Below are 24,869 nucleotides of genomic sequence, written 5' to 3' on the forward strand. Positions count from 1 at the left end.
CTGGATGCCCCAGACAGAACTTGAGGCACCACTGCGGTATGCACTGTCCAGCAGCAGACATGAAATTTAATAATGATCTCCAACAGACAAGACAGGAAAAGGACAGTGGAGAAAGCAATACACACAAGCAGACTGACTCACCCAGAGTCATGCAGCACCTCAGCAATACAGAACAAATTCACTTCTGACTCCTAAAGCCCCAACCACTAACTAGGTTATGTCTCAAATTTTAAGAGGTGGTTTCCATAGTAGTACATCTGGTGTTTTTGGCTCCACTTCAGACCTGACCCCAATACCATCTGAGAATGAATTTCATTAACTAGTCCTGTCTTGCACAAAGAAGTTCTTTTTAACAGTCTCAAAGTTGTTATCTCTAGCCTGCTGACTGTTCTCTTATTTGTTGTCTTTATTATTAAGAACAGGTACCTACACTGATGCCACCTCCATCTGCAACATCATTCATAGGAAATGAAGTGAGAGAACAAGGAGAAAAGGACTTCTCTTAAGATTCTTGGCCATCTCCCCTCTCCTTCATAGGACTATTAGCTTCATTTCATCATGTGTTTATATTTAAACTCCAAATGGAGTTCTGCAACCTCTATCGCAAATTTACAATAAGATTAGCTGGTTTTATACAACACTTAGTGACAAGTGCACATTGAGTAGAGACCTGTGATAAGGAACATCACTAGTAAAACTGCAAAACTTCTGGGGCAAAGACTAGAAGCAACATGACTGGTTACGGGAGGAAAGGTAACCCAAAAAAAATGAACTAAAAAAGCCAAGGAAGCAGCTTCAAAGAAGTTGCCTGGACCTGCTTAGCAAGTATCCAGGCAGCCTAGAACCCTCTGCAACCAACAGCTCTCCCAAAATCCTTTAAAAAAGGAAACAAATAATGCTCCATTTACCTACATTGCCAGTAAGGCTGATATTGGAACATGTTTTCTGTCACTCTTCTGCAGCCTGCATATTTTCCAGATACGCTCATTTTTTGTATTTGTTTCGTAACAATCCAGAACCATAGATTTGCACTCAATATGGTTATAGAGCTGAAGAGAGGATCACCCAGAAGGCAATCAAAGCCAAACTAGGTTAATTTTATTAATTTTTATCTGAAAGGCTAACACCTTGCCACCCTCAAAATACTTTTCTACAGATTTTTTCCACTAGTTTAAGAAATTGGCGGGGGAGAGGAGGGGGCGGGGCAAAGTTGTTTCTGTTTTTTTTCCAGTTAAACAGCAACTTCGCCTTCATGGAGCGAGACACGGGCCTGTAAGCGGCGGGGTGGCCGCAGGACGGCGGGGAGGAACACCCGGGAGGGAGCAGGGCGGCGCAGAGCCGGCCCACGGCCCCCGCCCGCCCGCCTGGCCCGCAGCTGAACCGCCCGCCCTGACGTCAGCTGGCGGCGGCGGCCGCATTCCTCAACAGTTCAGACGAGCCCGCTGGTGGGAAGCTTAGAAAGCCCTCAGCTGTAGCGAAGAAAGCAAAGACTTGGCCGGGAGCCAGACTACTGAGCTCAGCATTTTGTAATGCACTTCCTTTTTACTTAACAGCTTGCATAATGCCTCGGCCCCTTCCACCTTTAACCCCTTATTCACCCGCACCCCAAAATCGGGTTTACAGCTGCAGCGCTTTCTCACCAGAACAACAACTCTCCCTCAGAAACAATGGAAACAAGCAGAGTTTGCCACGACCAGGCAGTTATGTCACGTTTATTCTTCAAAACTTCGTGCTTGAAAAAGAGGAACTCAAACCAAGTACCCCGAAGCAGATGCAAACGGGGCAGTAACATTCACAGCCACATCACCTTAATTTCCTCTGGTTCTATCCAAACACGGGTGCTGACAGTCAGAGATTGTATTTGAAACAGCTCTGATTTTAATACACAACACTTGTACACAAATCCCGAAAGTGCCACTCATTACACAGATCGAACCTTCAAGCAGAGGCAGGGGCTGGCTGCAGAGCACAGAGCACACAAAGGTGCAGCCCCTGTCAACATCCAGCTGGCCCCCCCAAGTTCAGACTCCAAACAAGCAGATCTAAAACCAGAGGTGGCAAGGAGACCGAGAACAGCCTGCTACACATGCTATGCAAATAATTTCCAATAATCTCTACAAACGTGAAAAAAAAGGAGGAAGCTTTCTGAAGGTCACATAACCTTAGTTTCCACTTTTCATTCACATAGCACTACTACTTGTGAGACTACACTGTTCCAATTCTAAAGCTGTGAAGACAGCAGTGTAGTAAATGCCTTCCCACCACCCCACCCACACTGTTTTTTGACTCTCTGAAGACAACAACCTGTTTTTAGATTGCTGTACCCAGACTACAGCCACCAGACTACCACTGCTTCCCCTCCAAACATACACCAGTTGTTTTGCAATTAATACCAAGAAAAGTGACAAAGAAAGCTTCACTATCCCCGAACCTTTAAAAAAAAAAAAATTCAAGAGTGAAGTTAAACCAAGAGCTCAACCTAGTTAAACACAGTCAAGTTCAAGTGCCAAGAATAGCATGGGAACAAATTCCCAGATAAAGCACACTCACAGCCTGCCATTTTGTAATGTTCCTTCAAAGATTCCTACTCTACACCATCAGGTTTAGCTTTCATTTTCTTAGCATGTGCCATACAAAAGATACTCTCCTAGAACATAAGAGTTTTTGCACCTTTAGGCGAACACCCAGTACATGCTGCCTCATCCAGCAAGGGGCACTCATTTTAAAACAGTTATCACCTTCAGAAATATTTGTATGGAATTCTTTGATTTTGACTGTCAGTATCACCACAGTACCATAGCATTACAGATACTGTAAACCTGAATCAAATAATCTGGTAATTGTCATAGTAAAGTTAGAGATAGTTTTTAATTCAGCTACCAGGTATATTGCTGGCAATGTGCAACTGCCACACAGAAAATTCTTCACAAAAAGCAGGTGAGCATTTTACAGACATCTAGTTTTGATCAGCTGTTTCCAGATCACCACTACCATTTGCAACATAAGTAATCATACTCTTACAGACATGTCCAATGACCAAGTCCAAAGAAGAAAATATCTACTGTCTGAAGAGGGGCAAGTACTATGTTGGAGAGAACTCATACCTTTTTGTTAAATGACGAACTAGATTGCCTAAAATGGATGCTCATGTTTTTAATCAGAAAAACAAGTTCTGATTTCTAAAGTTCCACATGTGAAAACAAAACGATAGGCATCTCATCCAGCATTCCTCAGAAGATTGCTCAGGGACAGGTAAAAGCAAAACAAAAGGTTTGGCTTCTGAATGATAATTTTCTCACACTACATTTTTATTTGAAAGATAGATCATAGTTTCAACCTGTGCTCCTAAACTGAATGAGCGGGTAGGACAGGAGAAAAAGGGTGCCTCTTCCCTCACATTCCCTACATGCCACCTATGCAGTCTAAAGCATGGTTTCAAGAAAAGTCCATTTTTCAGTCTTCTATAACCACCAGCATTAGGAAGCATAGAAGCTCCAGTTGTCAAGGCTCCAGAGCTGATGCTTTACAATGTTATAACACTGCAACATATGTGGCACTCACAATTTTAACAGATAATAGGATTTCAAATATTAACAAATACCTAACATTTCTACAACTCCTTTCATATTAAGTTTTATAAATCTTGCACAGATTGCATTGTGGTGGCAAACTGGACAAATTGAAAAGTTAACTACAATAAGTAAAAGCATTTTATCTGAATGAGTGACACCAGTATATAAATGCATGGAACAAATCAGTTTGACACCTTCAAAGAATCAGGGTGCTTATTTGAATAAAAGTTCCCCATAGCTACTATAACCACTACAACATACATATTTTAAGGCAAGATTGAATCTGCATATACAGCAAAAAACTCAACTGCACTGGGGGATGATTTAATACTTGCTGTGGGGGCCACAACTTCCCATTTTCTTGGTGTTTACAAATTTGGTCTCTGCTTCAAACATGCGAGCACTGTATTTCTTTGACATTTTATAGATAATTGAGTTGGAAAAAGATCTGTTGCTATATCTAATCTAGTGGATCATTGCAGTGTACGATTCTCATAAAGACAGTCTTCCTGAAATACTCTTAACAATGCCAATTCCATGAACAGACTAAAATGTTCCACTGTATAACTGACAGCAGTGTTAAAGGGATTTCAGTTATTTAGCTTCCTCCTTCCTACTTGTAGTTTTTCATTTGTGGTACCTTGTGTGAAATATTAAAAATAGATCTCCATGAGCCTCACCTGTTTCTTCTTCTGTTCCAGTAACAGTCCTAAATCACCTTTGTTGATACAATACGAGCTAAGAAACATTTAGTACATCTCAGTTTTAGACACTACAAAGTGTTACAAAATTAACAATTACTTTCACATGTAGAAGCGGACAGACATTCTGAATTTAGATTTAACTTTCCACCATGTTTAACACTTCCTCAGGGTGATTCCAAGTAGCTCTCTCATTGAAAACCATGTCCTTTGGGTGGTTTTTATTGTATCATAATCGCAATTATCTCAGTAGTCCTCAAAAGAAAATGTATCCTCAGCACAAAAGCCAATCACATCATGTGCTGCTTCTAGCTCCTCTTGGCGATTCGAAAACAGGAAAATGACTGATGGTCTACATGTTGTTACAATCTCAGAAGCATTTAATATCACCAGTTTTATGTTTCACTAGTAGCCTAGCATTTGAAAAAGCTGAACATCTCAATACAAGCATGGGCAGCTGCTGCTACCTTCAAAAGTCTTCCTAGAATAATACCAATCTTAAATTTCCCAGGGCTTTCTACTTGCCACTGGGCTTCTCTCATTTAAAACAGTAAAGTTTAATTTGTGTCTGCATTTTAGCCTTTGGATTATTTTTAAGCTTGTCTTTCCAGTAGCAGAGAACAGTTTAAAAACTGCAAACCCCCAAGCCTGACAAGAGGCAAATAACTATGGAATTCCAAAATTATCTCCTAGGGTTTTTATTATTATTTTTAAGTGTTTTATTTCAGAAGTTGTTAATCATGATTTTTGAACACTTCACTTGACAATTACACAACACTGTAATTACGTACCTATTTAGGTTGTGAAACCACACGTTCACATCTTTGTTCTCACTCACTCTTCCCCTTCCCTTTTTTTTTTTTTGCTACACCCTCTTGCATCATAATTTAAGAATGAACTTTTCAGAGCTAGGACTGACTGGTAATGTGAGTTTATACAGGATCTAGCACAAAGATGACAAAATATAAACACCATACAGTAGGATATAGGTGAGTAAGAGCAGAGGTGATGGGGAAGAACTGGAGCAGTAGCATACACAAGCTCTGAGGAAATCCTTCTGTCATCTAAGGACATCTCTACCAAATCAACCAAAGATCATACTGTATAAACTCTAAACAAATCACTCATTCTTTGTAAGGTTGATGAGAATTATTATAAAAAGCTTTTAAACCCTAACAATACAAAAGAGGAAATCCAGAGAGCAAAAATTTCTGTACCACAGGAACAAGGAAGTAAAGGAAAGGACAATTTAGCATAAAGATCATACAGGTAAAATTTCCATTTCAAGAGAAGAGCTAAGGTGGATCTTATACCCAACATGCAACTTTATTTTTATTGCAGATAAATATAAATTACTAGCTTTGCAACTATTTTTAAAAAGAAACTCCAGAGTTAAACTGCACCCTTTTTGAAGCTGGCAACTCTTCACAAGTTCTATTTAAGAGCAAACTGAACTCTTGTGTTTCATTTATGCAGACTAAGAAGTGCACAGATAGAAAGCAATTTCAAGCAGTTGTTACTACCTTGCACTCTGTGTGTCAGCACAGCTTTGAGCATCAGGCTATTTCATGAACTCTACTGCAAAGACCTAAGGAACAACAGATGCTGCAGAGGGAACAACTCTCCTTCCATTTTCTCAGCCAACCTGGACATATTTCAGGAAGCATGGCAGCATACATTCCTTTCTTTCAGTCAGCAAAGACAGGAGTAGGAAGAAGGCTTGCCCACTGAGGCTGTTACACAGCCTTTTTTACCTGTACAGCTACATCAGAAAAAGCAAACCCTTGAAAGAGTCACCTGGGGGAAAGGGACCATTCACTGTCAGGTATTTTTATTCCTTAGTTTTAGGTGCAGAGGATGGCCATCCTTTCCTCCTTCCATCCTGTTTTTTAGAAAAACTTCAGCAGACAGCCCAGATGTAATTTAACAACTGGCTAGGAGAAACTAGAAAAGCCAGATACAAAGGGGACTCTGCTACTCCTTGGACAAAGATTTCCTCCCTTAGCATAAGCACAGATCAGAAGAAAGAAGGTAATAAAAGTATTCCACAGATGGCCTGTGGTTAGGACTGGGAAATCCATAGCACCTCAGGCTAACATACCTACACCCATGACCTGGTAATGTGTCACTTTAAGCACTAGGGAAGTGACCGAAGCTGCCAAAGACTGCACCAGACAATGACACTCATTTTGGCCCTCTACTCAATCCTCTGAAGTTCCACCAAAACTCCTCTTGGTGTTCTTATGCCCTGAAGTGAATCAAGGAACAGACCCAGCCAGGATAAAAAAAAAATAATAAACCATCTTTCACTGGTTAAGTTTCATGACCCACATCAGCACACCAGGCCACACACAAAACAAAAACCCCACTGCTGCTGGCACAAGTAAAGGAATATGGTAAAGACAGAAAGAAGCAGCTGAGAGCAACTCCAGCTCATACTGGCACTGCAAGAAGTGTATGTGAATCCACAACTTAAATCACTTAAGTGTGCATTGAGTTCCCTCACTGGCCACAGCATACGGCAAAATGGACTTGCAAATATTTAACCCATTTTAGGAATTATTTTAAGAGGTCTTTACTAGTTTAAAGTGTAAATTTCAAAATAAAACTGGCTAAACCAAAAATACAAAACAACCAGCAAACAGCTTCCATGCAAAGCCAGTAGGTAAAAACATACACCAGTAACACTTGTTCCCTCACCATCGCACCTTCAAATTGTAAAAAGCCCACAACATACACATCAGTTATGCAAACCTGACATAAAAACAGCACTACTTTAGCTTACAAGACACCACGGGATGAACACTGATGAAGCAGTCTGAAACTTTCACAAGCACCCTGAATACACAAAAGTGGACCCCACACCAATTTCAAGGAAAAAGCACTAAGTTCCGACATTCGTGTTTCATTATGAGATGGTTCAGGGTATACACTGCTAGTTACTCTTTCAGAATAGTTTTGCAAACCACTAGCAAAGTTTAAACCTGTTTTCTTGAGATCTCAAGCTTCTACAAGATAAAGCATGAACACTGCTTACACAACATCCTGGAGTTCTGCAGAGAGCTGTTCTAGTTCAAACTACAAACTTTCCTGTACTTTCTGCCTACAATACAGGATTTATAATAAAATGCAATAATCTGCCAAGAAGCATCATCAGCTAACTAGAAACACAATTCTAGCAAATGAAGGGGTGTCATCACACAATTAAACACAACAAAACAAACAAACAAAAAAAAACACCACAAAAAAAACACAGCAGTATAATAGGATGCTCCAGCATTAACAGCCCTTACAACCATGTATTGGACAACAGAAATCATTGCACAAAGAAGGAACCTCAGATACCTAAACATAGATCATAAGCTGCTGGCCAATTATCTGTTCAAAACAGGCTCTTCCGAAGAATTACTCATTCTTATTGACATTTTAATGGATCAGAAACAATTGGAAACACTCCTGCCACGCATCAACACAGAAAAGCCAATTGTTAATACCATTGTATTGCTGATACACAACATAAAATGAAATGAACAAACCGGATTGCCAAGTGCATTGAAACATAGCAGTATAACTGCTATGGGGCCAACTTAAGAGGCACTAGTGACTCAAAGTCACCCCAACAAATGCAAAAAAATTTGGAAATATCACATCTACTATGCAAGAAAAGCAATCATTATTAAAAAAAATATAATAAAGACCTTGGTAAAAATGCCAAACTTGAAGGATGTTTAAACATCATAGCAGTAAAACTGCCTACAGCAGTAATGTTCACAATTAGTAACAAAGCCTCCAGGCCCTAATTCTATTTACAGAATGCTTGGTGGGAGAGGGGGGAGTAATTTTTAGTGTATCAGATACAAGATTTTGCCTCCAGGTTAAAGATAGGACGAAAAAAAAAAAACACACCACACACAACAACACTAAGAAGGACTGTCCTAGCTAATGACAACCGTACTGAGGTCCCAAGAAGTTTGATCCAGACTGCCTTTGTAAAGAGAGAGTCTCTCGGAGAAGATGAGGGTGAAAGTTAAAACAGATTAGCAGACACCTAACCTCTCAGTAAGCTCCTGGAAATTTGCCAACAGATAAAGCAGAAATTGGCCTTGCAAAACTGAGATATAGCTGACTAAGCCATCTTCTCCAAAGATTTTTGTAGAAGAAAACAGTTCCCAGGGAGTACCCGTTTTCTCAGACTGGCAACTTTGTTGGAGAAGTCTCCTAATTTTAATACAAAGAATTTAACAACAATGTAATATAAACAGTTTCCTTCTTATTGCTCCTAAATAAAATTCTCTACTTGCAACCCTTTTATTTAATTGCTGTTCCTTCAGGGAATGTAACTTTTAAAAATTATCTTTACAAAGAACAGCCTTTCAAGTCTTTTCATTCGGTAGTGGTGGTTACCTCAGATTTTATCTGAAAACCTGATACCATACTTAGTCAGCATGCAAGGGCATAAATTATAACACGTAGGCCAAAGCTATGCCAAAACTCCTACTGAGAATTCACTCCATGTCTCATGTTCCAAGGAAGCTGGCTTTTGATCGAAGGGACAACCTTATTATAGTAATTATGGTAGAAGGTGAAGACAAGAATGGTTCACAGGTAAAACCAAAATATTTAACTAACTACTGTGACAGATTTGATTGCAGTAACATCTACTTCTGAGCTAGAAAGTTACATTATCTTCTCCCTCCAGGATGGTGCTGGTCAGAAAAAGTGTCACTTCCCTGTTTTGTCAAATGAAATGAGCTCGGTAGAATCTACTGATGTACTTGCAAGTCACTTTCTCCTGTTGCTTTGCAAGGAATGAGAGACTGAGGAGGAAATATGGCATCAGCCTAGTTGCCTCACAAGACATGGCCTAATCTCTGGACAAAATAACTTCTTAACCTAAAGACACTGAAGAAAAGACAGGGTCTCTGTGCCAGCAAAACAGAAGCACACCTGCTCACCAAAGCCTGAACCTCACAAAGCTCTATTTTGTGTTCCCAAAATTTTAGGCAAGACAAAGTTTAGCCAAATCTGCCATCTTAATTACCAAGAGAAGGATCTGAAGCACAAACAGACAGCCAGACTGTGGTTTGCCTGCTTACAGTCTCTGCTGATGAGAATTCTTCTGTCACTGTCATCTTGACAAAACAGATCAGAAAACTAAATAAAGTGTGCGGAATTTCTAAAGAGGATCCCAAACATGCCAGTGTCATTTCAGTCATACAGCTCTCCAGTGACAGTGACGGTGAACTGTGGTGTCAGAGGACCTGAACAGAAGAAGCCAAGATGAGTTTTATTAGTTCCCAGTTTCCATGTCAGTAAAAAATAAAACTCAAACATAAACCCTACCCACATATTTGCATGAACACCCCTGCCAAATCAAGTTGCTTAGACCCAAATAACTTTGCCTTTTGGACTGCAAGAATCTGTTTGCCTCATTTGGTTAGGTATTTGAATTCAAACCCATCAACATGCCCTTCAGTCTGTAATTTCCATTCCTATGTCACTTCACTGTGGATTTCTAAAACCCTGAATTCTCCCTAATTACATCTTATTTGGAAGAATCTAATTTACTTCAGCTCCCTTGCACTCATACATTTTCTTAACAATTTCAATTACTGGATTACAATAATTTTAAACAAGGTGCAAGGCAAAATTTTAGTGGGGATAGCATGGGTGAAATGAATACTTCACTAGACATGTTCATGGCATGGAGGGAATGTGAATCAGCAAAGCTCACTTGTCACTGATGTCATCATTATGAGTCCTCTGGCTGTACTTGAGATACCTTCCTGTGTCTGGCATGACCCTAAACATTTTATATTTTTACCCAGCCACACATCTTCAATGATCCATTACACAGTATGTTAACTTATCTTTAATTACCATGAAATCTTCTGTATCATATTCAAGGCCAATTCCATGTCTTTTTCTATAACTTATTTTTTAACATCTCCTTATAAGCAACAGTAGTATTTCTGCAACGTATTCTAAACAAAGCACTTTGAGTCAACCATATTATTTGTACCATGACCTCTTCCTGCATGTTTATCTCCACCTGCTGCAAGATGTCCTCAAAAGTATGTAGGAAGGCTAGAGCTTCACAGATTATAAATCAGCTTAGGTCCACCTAAATGAATACACAGAACATGCAGAGAATATTTGACAATTAGGTTCTGGCTATGACTTCATTCTTACACATTCAGAGGTAAAGGCTGAAAATGCTTGAGGTTTTACACCAAGTGTTCAAAGACATAAGCAGATCCTCACTATCGGGGGAAAAAAAAAATAAAAATGGATTAGGAATTTTTTCCTAAATACCCCTAAGAAATATCACTTTAGAACACAAGAATTTGCAAAAGAAACAATGTATTAGAATTCTACTAAGCAGCAGTCAAGTACATGAAGTAGAGTTAAAAGCCAAAGATGATTTCCTACTTGTTTCCAGAACATTTTCTTGCTTCCTTTAACTATAATAAAGCTGTATCTTTAACTGCACTTCATATTTTCCTGAGGGCTAAAATTTTGCACGGTGGTGTCTGTATCTTCATCTGTTCTATTGCTTACTTTTCAGTCTCCCATCCATACACCAGCTTACTATCCAAACTGTAGCCTACCTGTATTTCTCAAGTGTAATCAAAAAAACAAGAACAATATAATGACAACACCACCACAATCTTATTGGTTTTATTGTCATTTTGTTTGTTTGGATTTCTTTGTGGTGGTTTTTGGGGTTTTTTTTTTAAATTATTTTTATTCTTTTCCTGTGTGTGTTTTTGTTGTTTTATTTTGGCTTGGTTTTTTAAGTCCCTCCTGCACTACTTACCTTCTGTAAATACAAGTGACTTCTCAAACAGCATGAAAGAGGGAGCAGAGGGGAACATGGATCAGTTGTCTACCACTCCATTTTTAAATGAGCTTCTGAGTTAAACTGCAAACAGAAAACCTCACTTTTCTTCAGGGAAGGTAAAAAAAGTCATCAGTACACACTTGCTATTTAGTTACCCCTTCACCTGCATGAAAATGCTTATTTGGTAAGTCTTACTGTACACAGAAAAGTCACATAGACTGTGGAAACAGAGTCTCTTTGATAACTTCTGGGAAAAGATTTTTTCTTAAAAGAACATTAAATAATGTCACTTCTCCAGTGTAATTTTTCAGTTGTTTTCCTTGCTTGTCATTTTCTCCAACTGTAATAAACTGAACCTATAAAAATATAGCTCTGGTTAAGGACAACTAATCATTGTCTCGAAAACTACTTCACTTTCACAGCATTACCTGCTCCACATTAAAACATCTTCGCCACTTGACCAGAAAGTAGCCACTCAGATGTATTTTGCAATTACAATTTTTAAGTATCACCTAGTAGTAGCAGACTCATCATAAGTTTTATTTACATTCTGGAAGAGTCAGAAAGATCTTGACATTTGTTGGTGGGAGGGAGACCAGGAGGGAAAAGAAAGGGCAACGAACAGATCCTGACAGATCACTACCTCCACCTACACCGCCGTTTCCATTTCAGCTGAGGCTAGTAATAAAACCAGAAGGTTACACTACTGCAGAGCTCTCTGATTACCTCCTATTAAAAGCACTTATTAAAAGTTGCAGCAGTTTTCTATTGCATGCAGAACAGAAGATACAATAATCAAAATTTCTCCAGGAGATATCCTAAATTCCTCTTTACCCAATGTCTTGCTCTATTCAGGATGCCCTGGCAGAACTGGAAAAGGAGGGAAAGAGGGGCAATCCAGGTAAACATTACACTAGCACCCTCATGCCCCAAGAGACCTGAGAACCAAAGCATCAGCAGGTCACCTGAAACAAAGTTCTGTTAAGCAGAAATCAAATCAAATCATAGAAACAGCTGTAACAAACTAACATGCTGTAACAAACAATATGCTAACAGAGAAGAAAATACGTAATTCATTAAATAATTCTGTACCTCTTCCCAAGTAAAAGCTGCACCATTTCCAATCCCTGTCCACTAACTGGCATTAATGCTGGTGATAAAAATTCAAGCTTGAACTACGAGTTATGCATGAAATTGTTCCAATCGCACAGGCAGAGCAAATGAGTTGTGATGGTTTTGTAAGCAAGTGGTTTTATTTCACTGCTGTTTGGGGTTAAGGGTAGTTTGAAGCTCTGAAACCAGAAAAAGTTAGAACACAAACAGACCAAGTTCCAATGCACTACCTGCCATGCAAGCCTCTGGTCACTGACATTCAGAGCTCTGCAGTAATGCAAGCTGTATCTGTACTGATGCACCGAAAATGCAACATTATCTTCCATCAACAGCCAGAAAAGAAATTTTGTTTATGTGGCCAAATATTTGTATTGTGTAATGTATTGTGCTGTGGGCCAACCAACTGGAAAGCAGCTTTGCAGAAGAAAACCTGGGGGTCTTCGCAAACACCAAATTCAACAAGAGCCCTTGCAGCAAAGGTGGCTAGTGGCACCCTGGGCTGCTGAAAGAGGAGTGCTGCTAGCAGGCTGAGGGAGGTGGTCCTCCCCCTTGCTCAGCACATGGCTGTCAATATTCTTTAATCATGACTGAGAGGCCAAAATCCCAGAAACAGAATTAGTTTTCTCTTTGTATTAACTCTGCCAAAAATCCAGACTAAAGAGTTTCAGTTCTCAGCTAGCCAAAAAAAAAAAAAAACCCAAAACACACACACACCAAGCAGACAGTAGGACTAAGCTATACCGATAACTGTCCAAAAGTTCTAAGGCTTAAATTCAGCTGCTAGCAAACACACAATTTGAAGTGTTTAATGCCTGCTGAAAGATTCGAAAAGCTCAAGAGAAAACAGGCAGTGTTGTTTCTGTTTAAGAATCTCTTCTTAAAGCTCATTCTTCATGGAGCAGTTATTGCTCGAAAGAAACCAGTGACGACCTAGTTTGTTGTTTTGTTTTGTTTTTTAAAAGACATTTTAGTGCCAACAAATACAAACATGTACCAAGTGATCAGTTGTGTAACTACTGTTGAGCTACATGCTTTTCTACAGATGGGTATAAAGTACTCTACAAATCCAACTCCAGCCATTTCTGTTTCCAACGAAAATTAGGTTTAAGTTCTGCCATCACTTTATCAGCTTTCAATAGGTTCCACATTAGCAGCATATGCCTCACAGCACATGTAATTCACGTGAGCTCAATTTAAGGGTCATCAGCACTCAGAGTAGATGTTCTTCAACTGCACGTTAGCACCAGGAACGTCCAATGACACTCTGTGAAGATACATGTCATAGTATAATGCAGCCCCATTTTTCTACAGAGGCAATGAAGTTTTTAAACAGCAGACAAAAATTAAACTATTAACTTTCAATTTGCCTTATGGCATACAGCTCTTTACAGGATGAACCACATTTCTAGAACTGCAGATGCTCTTGAAAATGGTTTAAGACTCTTTATACAAATTTTCAAAAACAAAACCCACAATAAATTCAGTAAGAAAAAGAACAGATCAAAGCATCATACTACAAAAGAAACCAACCAAGCTTTCAAATTACACGAGATAAGAAAAAACCTATAACAGTGAGGATCTTGGACAAGAGACTCATCCCACTATCCATTTTCAACAGATGAACACAGAACAAAACTATTTGGAGAGGGGGCCAGGAGAACAGGAAAAGGAACATCTTGATACCAGTATTTGGGCAAAGGGAACTCAAAATGATTTCTTGAGCTCCAGTAACTCTGCTCTCCGTAACCCAAAAGGTGCCTTCAATAGCTTACAAAGAGCTTGCCACAAATGAGATTAAAAAAAAAAGTGTCAATTCTACAATACAGATGAGTCATTTTGGCTTGGTGGGACAGAGTGATTGCCATCCACAATCCTTCTATGCCAGAGTCACCTCAGCTTTATCTCTAATACAGGATAAAATTTTGAATAGCATAATTCACTACATCATTTAGTGCTGAGAGTGCTGTGTTTAGATAACCCTCTACATAGTAAGTCAGTGAACTGTTCTAACTCAATGGTTTTCAAATATGCACTATGCCCTTTTAAAAAAAGAACCGTAAAGTCTGACAATCTCTTGCTTTTTACAGACAACATAGTCTAATAATTGTAAAGTAGCGTAAAGAGCTTAGAAAAATGGTGGCTGTAACCAGTTTTAAATTGTTTTCTATTGTTCAATGAACATACTGCATTTTATCCTCTGTAAAAGCAGCCTAAGCACTTAAGTCTGCTGTAACTAAGATCAATGCCTATCAATACACACAAGACATGGAACTTAGAATCAGCGATGTTCTTAAGATTTTTATGACTGGCATAGAACTCAAAAAGATTAAAAATGTACTTCAACTAATATAGTATAATAATTTATTCTAATTAGTGAATTTAAGTATTTTCAATATTCAGTATCAGTTAAAGCTCCCAAAGAAATGTTGAACATGAAAATGTTATTTCACTTGCGATCATGTAACTCTCCTAGATTCAAGCCTCTTTCCTTCAGGAAGCCTCCCAAAGTGTTCAATAGCACACAGTTTTAAAATAGGTAGTATGTTGCATTAGAAATGGTCTTGAAATTAAAGTAGTTTCTGTTCTGCGTTTTAGACTGGTAGATTCATAAGAGTTTATAAACTACAGTACGAAAACATCTGTTTGCCAATAATGAAGGCTGTAATAAAGCCTTTTTTTTTGTTTTGCTCTTCAAGGCAAATACATTTACTCTCAGCAAATGAATAAGATTAATTGGGTAACATCGCCTTGCTCCATTCGTGCAAGAGCTTACTTATGTCATTTAGCCTGTATATTGCAACTGTGCTGCTTTCTTGTTATCATGCTGTTGCACTCAAGTTCCTCTTCTTTGTGCCTGGAGAACCTGATTTGATTTCTGCCAGCACAGCCCTCCCCAACCCAGTCACACATATTAGTAGCCACTACCCTTCAAAGCAGAACATGCATTTCTCCCTAAGAAAGCTCCGTCTGAGCATTGCTGTTGATCTAGTGTTAAACAGCAGAATAAACAAATCAGCAGAATAAACAAACAACTCAAGAGCTAAAGCAGTTACAGAGCTAGATCAAGGGTTTGTGGTGATGGTTTAGATATAAAGAAAAAATAAGAGGGAGATGAGTAGCATTCCTTTAAGGTTATCTAAGTAATAACACATATGCAAATTAGGAGTTACTATGGCTGTAGAAAGAGCATTACAAAAGCAAGCACATCAAGATACTGGTTTAGAACATCAGGGACTGCTTATTTTGAATGAGTATTTCCATAACACTCCATGATAATGCTGAATTCAGGAAAACCCAAGAGCTCCAGGACCTACGGGGCTTATTTATTTAATCTGCTTTAACCCCACTGACCCCCTCATTCCTCACAAGACAAATCGCACCACTTTTGCAAGCACTTCCTTTCCTCTATTTTAACAGAATTATTCTCTGTGCATTACAGCATTTTTCACAATCCATAAAGCAGCATACAGTTTTATTTGCTAAATACTAACGTCTTTAAAGATAGTAAGACAAAAATAAATCTTTGCTCTTCACTAACACCGCAATCAGGGGAATTAAGTTTCCAGATATGTTTCTGATTTGCACTCATGTGCCAGCTGCCTTTACATTTGTGCTTCTGCAGAAAAGAAAAGCCTTTTAGCACAGTTCACCTTAACCCTGAAAGCCTGAGTTTTCATCAGCTGTTCACACAATAAACAGCTGTGGATGTATGGAAAACCTATCACCACTGGAAGAAAAGGAAAGCTGGCAAGTAGTTTGTGATTACAATGGAAGAAAATCTCCAAAATACATAAGTATTTAAATATATTCCAAGAGGTTTGGGGTTTTTTTCCCTCCTCCTCACAGCTACTTTGTATGAGCCTGTGTAATTAGTCTGTGTATGCAGCATGATAAACATAATCAAACCTCAGAGTGGCAAAAATAGGCTATCCCCCTGCTAAGTGCTAATGTGAAAGCATTAGCAAGAGGAGCAGCACACAGGGTTGATTAAAGTTTTCCTACAGGTCCTGTTCTTGTTTTAAGTGAAACACCAGGTGGTCTGACATAAATCTAATAGCATAGATGTAGATCAACTCAAAATACTGTCAAAGAAAAAAATTACCTTTCCAGGTACGCTCAAGAATTGCATGACGTCCAGTGAACAAGTTAAAAGCTACAGATTCCCTTCACCTGCTATGTTTTTCCTGTCTAAAACAACCTGCAAATTATGGTACAGTTCCCAGTTTGATATTTATTTCAGGCATAAACTTCAAATTATGACAAAGACATCACACATGCCTACTTCATCCCATCTTCTAAGGAAATATTTTATTTTTTTTCCTAAATGACCAACTTGAGTGAAGCTATTCCAACTGTCAGCCGAGATTTCTCTTTTGTGTTCTGTTCACTGTCTTCATTTTCACCAAATTAAAGTAGGCTTAATCAAGATGTGTCAAATTGTATACAGAATAACCAGAATGCAAAAGATACTAAAAAGTTTACAATCATCAGGACTGTTCTTCAGGTTTTTAGCACTTAGGAGTTGAAGGATTTCAAAAGGTTCACAACCATTGCATCTAATGAGGTCAGTGTCACATTCTGCTTACAAATAGGTGGTCCGAGTCTCAACTGTCTCTTCATGACACACAGTATGAGGTTCTCATCACTACAACATGGCAGGGGGAGGAAGAAAAGGAAATGAACTGAAACCATCATGAAACTCAATGAGAATCACAGTGTAGACCTGTCTATTCACCAAAATTCATCAGTGTAGATTCTTCCTTGTTTTAAGCAGGCTAGTAATTCCAAAAGTGACACACTGCTTTTAATTTCTCTGTTTGCCAAGAATTAACAATGGTCTAAGTCAGGAATAGTCACACTTATGTAAAAGCAAGTTTCACACACTTGATTTGAGTGAACAATGTTCTGAGGCCTCCCAATAGCCAAGTTTCCAACAATGATACACAAAACATCTTCTATTTGCTTTATTTCCTGGTATTTCTTTCTTAGGAAGATAACTACTAAAGGGAATCTTTTAAAGATTCAGACTAGTCAATTTTGCGCTTGTTGTTTCTGCCCAAGTGTTCCGAGCTAAAACAGATCCAGCACTTGCATCCAAAATCTGTACCAGATTCAACTTGATGGAAGCCTATCAAACTGTAGTCATTACTGCTTAAAAGAATGAATCCTTTTGGCAATTGCTAACCTAAAGATATGTAAATCTTTCAGTTTAGGCCAGTCCATTCCTCTAACAAAGATAAGAGTGACTTGTAAAATACCAAATCAGAAACTACAGAGACTACTGACCTTGAAGCTTTAGACATTCTGATGTCTGCACAATTAGTTGAGTCTTGTTTTAACACATCTCAAGACTGTTGGATAAAGTGTTCTTTAGCTGAATGTTGCTTATTATATGCTAAAATGATTATGTAACCAATATGCAAATATGTAACCAATTGGCTCTTTAGTACCACCCTGAGAATGAGAATATGGTGACAAGGTTTTGTATTTGATGGCTGTTATTTTTCTTTCTGTGTGCGCTGGCTTTATTCCAGAATCCAGACTTGTTCAACTCTGTAATAAACAATATCTGAACTCTGTGTGCTGAATTTGGCTCATTTACGTGCACAATGGGGAGAAAGAACCTCGGTTTTGGGACAACAACAACAAAAAAAATCAGTGTGCACATTCTAGATGCATTTAGCACAACTTCTGTGATAGAAGTCATTTCATGAGTTCCAGCTTCTAGTTTGCACACAATTTTATCTTTAAAGATAGATATTTAAAGACAGTACTGGATGAACTAAACCTGCCGTCTGCACAGCATAACTGAAAGGAACTCTGGCCCAAATTCAAATAGCACCAGACTGAATGAAACCACACAATTTCAGTACTAGTAGTAGTTACCTGAATCCAGTATGACTTCTTCCTCATACCTCCAAAACGTAAAATCCAAGAGTTGCCTTAGACTTCTCTAGTAGGTCAAACAACATGCATAACTTCACACCTACTGCAGCAACAAAAACTACATAAAGGCATAGCTGGTGGCACATTCATCGCTCCATGGAAACTGCCCTGTGGACAGTCTCCCAACAGTGACTGGAAAGCAACCCACAGGACTTTATCCCTTGGTGGAAAGTGGTCAGCTGTCTTTCAGGAAGGTGCAAGATAAAGGTCTCAAGAGAGGAAATTACAGTGAGCAGCTGACGTGCAGCAGCTTCTGGCCATGCAACCACAGCAGCATCCTCACCTGCAACTGATGTAAAGATATTTACATAATGCTTCTGGAGGGTTTTGGCAAGGATGGCAAGAGCAAGTCAGGATTCTTGAACCAGTTTTTCAAAATTCTGAACCTGTGAGCAAATGTGTATGCAAAGAGCTAAGCGCATTCTTCTGGTTTTTGGTGGCAGACTGTGTGTCAGTCAACCCCAGAGCTGTGATGAGAAAATTCACTCTGAGCTCTCTGTTCCATTAAGAAACATCAGTCACAACAAGTTTTAAGTTGGGCAGGTTTCAGGAGGCTCACTTAACTGTAGTGCACAAAAATCACAGGTTTTTAACCCTCTTTTAATTGTCTTTCCAATAAAATAATGTTTATTCACTGAGGAAAGAAAAAGGCTTCCCCAGATTAAAGACAAACCATACTCAGTTATAAATAAAACGTGAGCTAAAATACTTTTTCTAGACTAGCGTGAATATCTGTCAATCTCAGACTTGTGCAAATACAGTAATTAAAGTACACCCATCCACCCATAGCAGATGAAATAACTTAAGAATTTTATGAAGGTAAAGCAAGCCTACAAGCACTGCTCCTTTCCTCTTCCCCCCACTCAGGTCCTGGAAGCCTTGATCCTTCCTGGGATAGTTCTTACCCTGAATATAACTTAGTCAAGCTTCAAAACTGAACACTTTTGTTTTATTTGTCTGTGTTTAAAGAACCTCTTGCATTACTCATGGGCATTGTTCTTTTTTCTATTTGTTAGTTTCATGTGAGCAACAGTAATGCATGTAGCTCAATACCCTGTTCTGAAGAGCCAGTTTCCCCTGATTGTACTTGTCTTCAAAATAGCAAAGAGGAAATAGGGGGAGAGGTAGAGGGGCTAAAAGGAAGACAGCCAGGAAAACACAGTAATTGGTATAAAATTGAAGGACTGATACACCTGCTCTTCACTGTACTACATGGACAAGAGTTCAAGCTGATACTTTAACAAACCTGGCTTGCAGAAAACATTCAGCTTACAAAAGTATCACATTAAACACTGTGATCAGCCTAAAATATGATCTGACTATCAGCAGTACAGCAATGGAGTAGGGAAGAAGCCATACTAAGTTAACTTCACTCTCCTCAAATAAGAAATACTTAGTTTAGGAGTCTGGATAAGCGTGTACAATAAACAGCACCTGCAAAGATTATGAAGGAAAGTAAATGCTTCAATTAGGATCGGAGGTCATGCAGGCTCCCTTCTAGCAGGAGACAACCAAGAAAGGTAAAGTAACCTGCTTAAGCTCTGTACAACTTAAAAGACCCAGTCTCTTGCTCATGAATCCTCATGAGCCTGACAGCCACAATTATCCAGGCAGACCTGCACAGGGGCTCTAGGAAGCGAGCAACCCAGATCAATGCCTCCTCATCGAAGTGGGTTTCTGTTGAAAAAAAAGCTAGTAATAAGCTTTAATCAACCCAAGTGCAAGCACTTGAGAAAGTCAAAGCATTTTATCCCAGACAGGTCTCCACTTAGTCCCACAAAATCTCTTTTTGGTAAAGGGAAGTAATTTCTGCCCTGAAAATGGACTCATCTGCACTGTGAAGCATGCAACAGGGCTTCCAATGCACTTCTTCCCTCCACCAGTTATGGGCAAGCTTGGTTTTGCAATAGTTCAGTCCATGTGGAATAGATCACACACTTGCCTTTGAGCCCTGGAAACAGATAGTTTCACTAAATATGCCTCACTTACTGGAGCAGCTGTCATTTAGCTTCCACATTAAACAAGTTACACAAAAGCACCAGCATTCCACTCAATTGCTGTTCTCCTTGGGGAAGCAGCAATGATACTGGAACTCCACAAAGCTATCTGAGACTCTCAGTGCGGTCCATATCAAAAGTACTCAGTTTACAAGCAACAGGGGTTCTTCCCCCTACTATGTGCCAGCCCTACAAACTCAGACTGAGATCTCCAAGTCATGATCCACCATTTCTTTCTCAGGCATTACTACCAGTAATAAAGACCATGCAAAACAACTGAAGTCTTTGCTACACCACCATGACCCTGCAACCTCCAGTGAGACTGCTGACTGGCAACATATCAAAGTTCAAGAAGCAAAGAGGAGACTTCAGCTCATTCTTAGTTCGTTCAGCAGGCCTAACTAGACAAAAAGCTGTAAGTGCTTACATTAGCAATGGAAGTCAACACTATGAATGAAAATAAACACAGAACACGTTATTTGGTCACCAAATATAATAAGCAGAAAAATTGCCTCCAATATCTGCCTTATGAATAGCTATGCTTGAAGCTCAGCACCATCCCAGAAGAAGAGGAATGATATGAACTTTGAAGGCAAAAAGCACCTTTTGCAATAGCTGTGCAGATATAGAGAGAAGTGAAGATGTACAACTGGAGTAAATAGTTAGGTATTTCCCCCTTCTTGTACTTTTGAAGTAAATATTTGTCCTTCTTTTAACCACTGGTGGAGTGTGGGAGAAGTACTTGTCACTTGGCCAAGGTTTTGTAACACAGAAAAACACAGTGGATGGAGAGATGTGAAAGACCACTCACTCACACAGGCCCAACACACAACCTAGGCTCAGGAAAGGCCCATGCTGCTGTCTCTGGAACAAACAGGCCACTTTTGGCCACAGGTGAATTCCCAAGCACAGCATCAATCTCCTTTCCCCAGGCATCAGTCAAGGCTTCATGATCACTTTAAGCCAGTCTAAGCATGAATGACAGAGAGAAAAGCCCTCCCCTTCTCAGGGGCCCCCTCTTGCCATCTCATGTTCGTTGAATCAATACTATCATTCTCTTGGCCAATAAACCAGGTAAAACTCACCCAGTGAGATCTGAATTCATAAATCAGGCCAGTCCTCTGGCTCATCATACAGCTCTACAAGCCCTGGCACAAGCTGCAACCTTGAGAAGAACTGCAGTGTCCCTTTGACTGCAGTCTGCATTTAAGCCAGCCTAAAGCAACCATGTAACTTCAGGGTGGAAGTTACAGTGGTCTCCTCAGTGGGTCAAGTTTTCAAATGACAAACAAAAAACCTTTCCAAAATACAAGCTATAAGCACAGCAACGTGCATTTTGTGTTTTAAGAGTTACACGATGAGGCACAGAGCAGTAAATGAGTCACAACACAGCAAATGAGTCAGTTATTTCATTTACCATATTCATGACTAGAGTGTTTCACAATGGAAAACATTTCTTCTCATAGGCTTGTTTCATAGTCCATGCTTGGAGGAGTTCACTAAGTGTCAAGAGGGAGCAATTCCACTGGCATGGGCTTTTGGAGAAGGACTCCTGTACTCACAACCATGCAGTGCTGCTGCACCAGCAACTTTCTGCAGGACAGCAGGTTTGGTCCATCAGGAATGTGCCAACTCCCTAGAAAAAAGGAGTGGCAAGAGTGATAACACTGCTAAATTGTAACTGAAAATACAGTTTCAGCTTCTCTCAGAGTAAAGTGTATGGCCTTTTGCCAGGCAGCCTAAGGTTACCTGCCTTAAATAGATATCAGGCTGTTATTTTAGCTTTAAACCTGTATTTACAAGGAGCGTAGGCTACCAGTCTCGGCTTTTGATCAGCACTCCACCTTTATGACACAAGCTGGATTTTGTAGGCCAGTACAAGAGCCTCTGAAGAGTTGACAGGCAAAGCTCAAGCTAATGGACGCCCTGTACTGCTGCACCAGTATGCCTACATCAGGGGTAGCAAGCTGTAACCACCACACTGGGCATTGCTATTAGGGACCTACAGCACACGTTGCTAACAAACCTCACAACAGCTCCCTGCTCCCAAACACATTCAGTCCTGCAGAAAACCAAACTGACTATAGGCCCTAAGAAGGCCTGTGGAAAAGGAGAAGAGCAGGGTGTGAGAGCACCAAGTTCTGCAGGAGATGAGCCAAAAGGTCCCTCCAGCCTGTGCAGAACATGCTGCTGGCAAATTACACTACTTGTAACCAGCTACTGATGGAAGATTAAACTGCAGGCTACCTCTGCAGCAGTCCTGCCTCCACCCTGCCCTACAAACATACCCTTCCCACTCTACTTCTGGCACTTCAAACCAGCATCAGCGGCAATATGGGTGGATCTGCTACGATTTTCTGTCTTACTTGCTCACACCACACTCCTCCACCTCCAGGCTCAGGACATTCACTTCCTCACCAAGGCTGAATTGTCCCTCCCAGGCTGCCTGGTGCAAACACAGCTACAGATAACCCCACCATGCCTACTAGTCAAACTACACATGTACTAGGCTAATATACAAACTGCATTCTGCCCTCTTATTCTGCTGACTCCCCTACCTCTTTCACCCATTAATTTTTGCCTGAGGTGCTTATGTTATATCACAACATCACCATCTTCTTGCTCCCACAGCCAAGTCATTGAGTATGCCAAGGCCCTTGCCTGGAATGTGGTTCTGCCATTGGAGATCTCTTCTGGATGTGTTTCAGGGCTCCTTAACCTTTCAGTGCTTCTATAAGTTGATGATTCCTCTCCCAGAACATTTGACCTTTATCGGCTTTTGTGGTTCTCCTTTTCCTTCCTAAAATCACAGCCTAGTGTATCATTGCACAGTCATCCTCCCTGGCTTCCTCCTTTCAGTAGATGTTTCTCAACACTTTATCTCTACTTCTCAACTTCCTTTTGTTATTCAAGGAGGGAGGGGAAGATGGACCTCATAACAGGCAGGATTCACTGAAGTGCATGCCCATGATTCACATCTCTTTCCATTCATCCAGTCTAACATTGCACTAGCTATCGTTTCACACTTTGCATAATCAGAAAGTAGTAGCTTTGATCTTAGTGCCATCTCGCTCCTTTCAAGCTTGCTCTTCATGCTGGGAGTATTCAGTTTTTCAACCACATCAGCACCCTTCCTTGTCCCCCGTATGTATACAAGTTCTTCCTTTTAAACCAACAAAACTTTGGATCTCTTAGCTACTGAGATTACAATGCTCACATTTGTTCTACATTTCCACTCTTTATCTTTTAACCCTACCAACATCAGGTTTGTTTTCCACATGGCCACTAACCCACAGAAAAAACTCCTCCAATCATTCTGATCACCACTGTAGCAATTCAGACAGTTGTCTTCCGCTTCCACCTCCCTACTTCCTACCTTTGTCTAAAGAAGTGCCTAATAAAGCTGTGCATTACTCTTCAGCAAATTCCTCTTTCCTCACTGCACCCCCATCCTTATTCCTAGGTCAGCACAACATACAGCCCTGGGAAAAAAAGAAAAAACTGTTGTTCACAAGTCTGGGTACCATAAATATTCACTACTGTGGGAAAAACAAGATAAGAAAACATGTCTCCTCATTTTGCAATAAACATTGCTTTCAAATTAAGCCATTTATTGTCTGCTGAGGAGAATTAAACTATAACTTTACCACGGCTTATAGTAAAATAAATTCAGTCATATTCTGTGATCTTATCAAGGCATATTTAACTCTATGAATAAATCTGTTTCAAACAGCTGTACAGAAATGAAGTGGGTTTGTTTTACCACTGTAATGGTGGAACCTCCAGCATGACTCAATAGAAATAGCTTCTGCTTCTGATAAAGTACAGTCCAACATAGATCCTTCAAACAAAGTCAGCACTTTCGGAAAAGCAGTTTCCTTTGTGCACCAGATACATCTTATAAAATTGAAACTAGGATGTAAGGTTGGAAAGAGAGTTGAGAGAACACCCACTTCATAACTTAAACATATTTCACAGTTTCAAAAACTGGAGGAAGGCTAAGTTAGTTTGCTAACCTGCTTCCCATTTTGAAAGCTTTGTTTCATTTTGTAGGAAAGAATCTACAGCTTCTATGCCTTCACTAATAGCCCTTTAAAGTAGACCATATAGAGGAAACAGTCATTTGGACTATATCCTCCTTAAATACACCTCTTCAGGGATCTGCTGAGGTCTTTGACTTTTGCCTTATCTCAAGCACCACCACTTCCCTGCGTCTCTTCCTAGCCTCTCATCTATAAAGGTCAATTCAGCATTTTAGTACCTCTCTTCTCTTCAGGTACATCTTATTCAATGAGACAAACTCTTGTTTACTCCTAAACACTTCTCCACTGCTACCAAACAGCCACTTACATTTATCATCACAAAACTACCTAGAAATCAAGCCTGTAAATTATTGCCAGGATACATGACAACGTACTTTGCTCACTGAGAACTGCCAGTAAAACTACATGCTATGCTGCTTCTAAAACTTTTAAGAAGCACTAATCAAGTTATTCTCAGCTTCCTTATCTCATAAGACTGCCACGGTATCTGTTACATCAAGCCCAGTTCCTAGTCACTGCCTACAATTCATGCATTGGTAGCACATTTAGCTGAAGGCACCTCAATTAATGCATTTAGATTTGACCAGGAAAGCCAAGGGATGTCTCTCTCATCTACCATGGCTTGCAATAAAAGCTAAAAAACAGCTACACAT

The 24,869-nt window shown here is 39.8% G+C and overlaps 1 protein-coding gene across 3 annotated transcripts in view; it reads right to left on the reverse strand.

Moving 5' to 3' along the window:
• Window positions 1-24,869, reverse strand: part of ZSWIM6 (zinc finger SWIM-type containing 6) — a 113,987-nt gene that overhangs the window by 79,379 nt on the left and 9,739 nt on the right. Inside the window, exon 1 of one of the 3 annotated variants that reach the window (XM_071802413.1) lies at window positions 21,591-21,642. The exons of the other annotated variants lie outside the window; for them this stretch is intronic. Coding sequence (XP_071658514.1) covers window positions 21,591-21,627 — 37 coding nt within the window. The 5' untranslated portion in view covers window positions 21,628-21,642. Of the gene's footprint in view, window positions 1-21,590; window positions 21,643-24,869 lie in introns of those variants that run through there. 3 annotated transcript variants of the gene reach the window in all.

This window comes from Patagioenas fasciata, chromosome Z (assembly GCF_037038585.1).
Source record: "Patagioenas fasciata isolate bPatFas1 chromosome Z, bPatFas1.hap1, whole genome shotgun sequence".
NCBI classification, from domain to species: Eukaryota; Metazoa; Chordata; class Aves; order Columbiformes; family Columbidae; genus Patagioenas; species Patagioenas fasciata.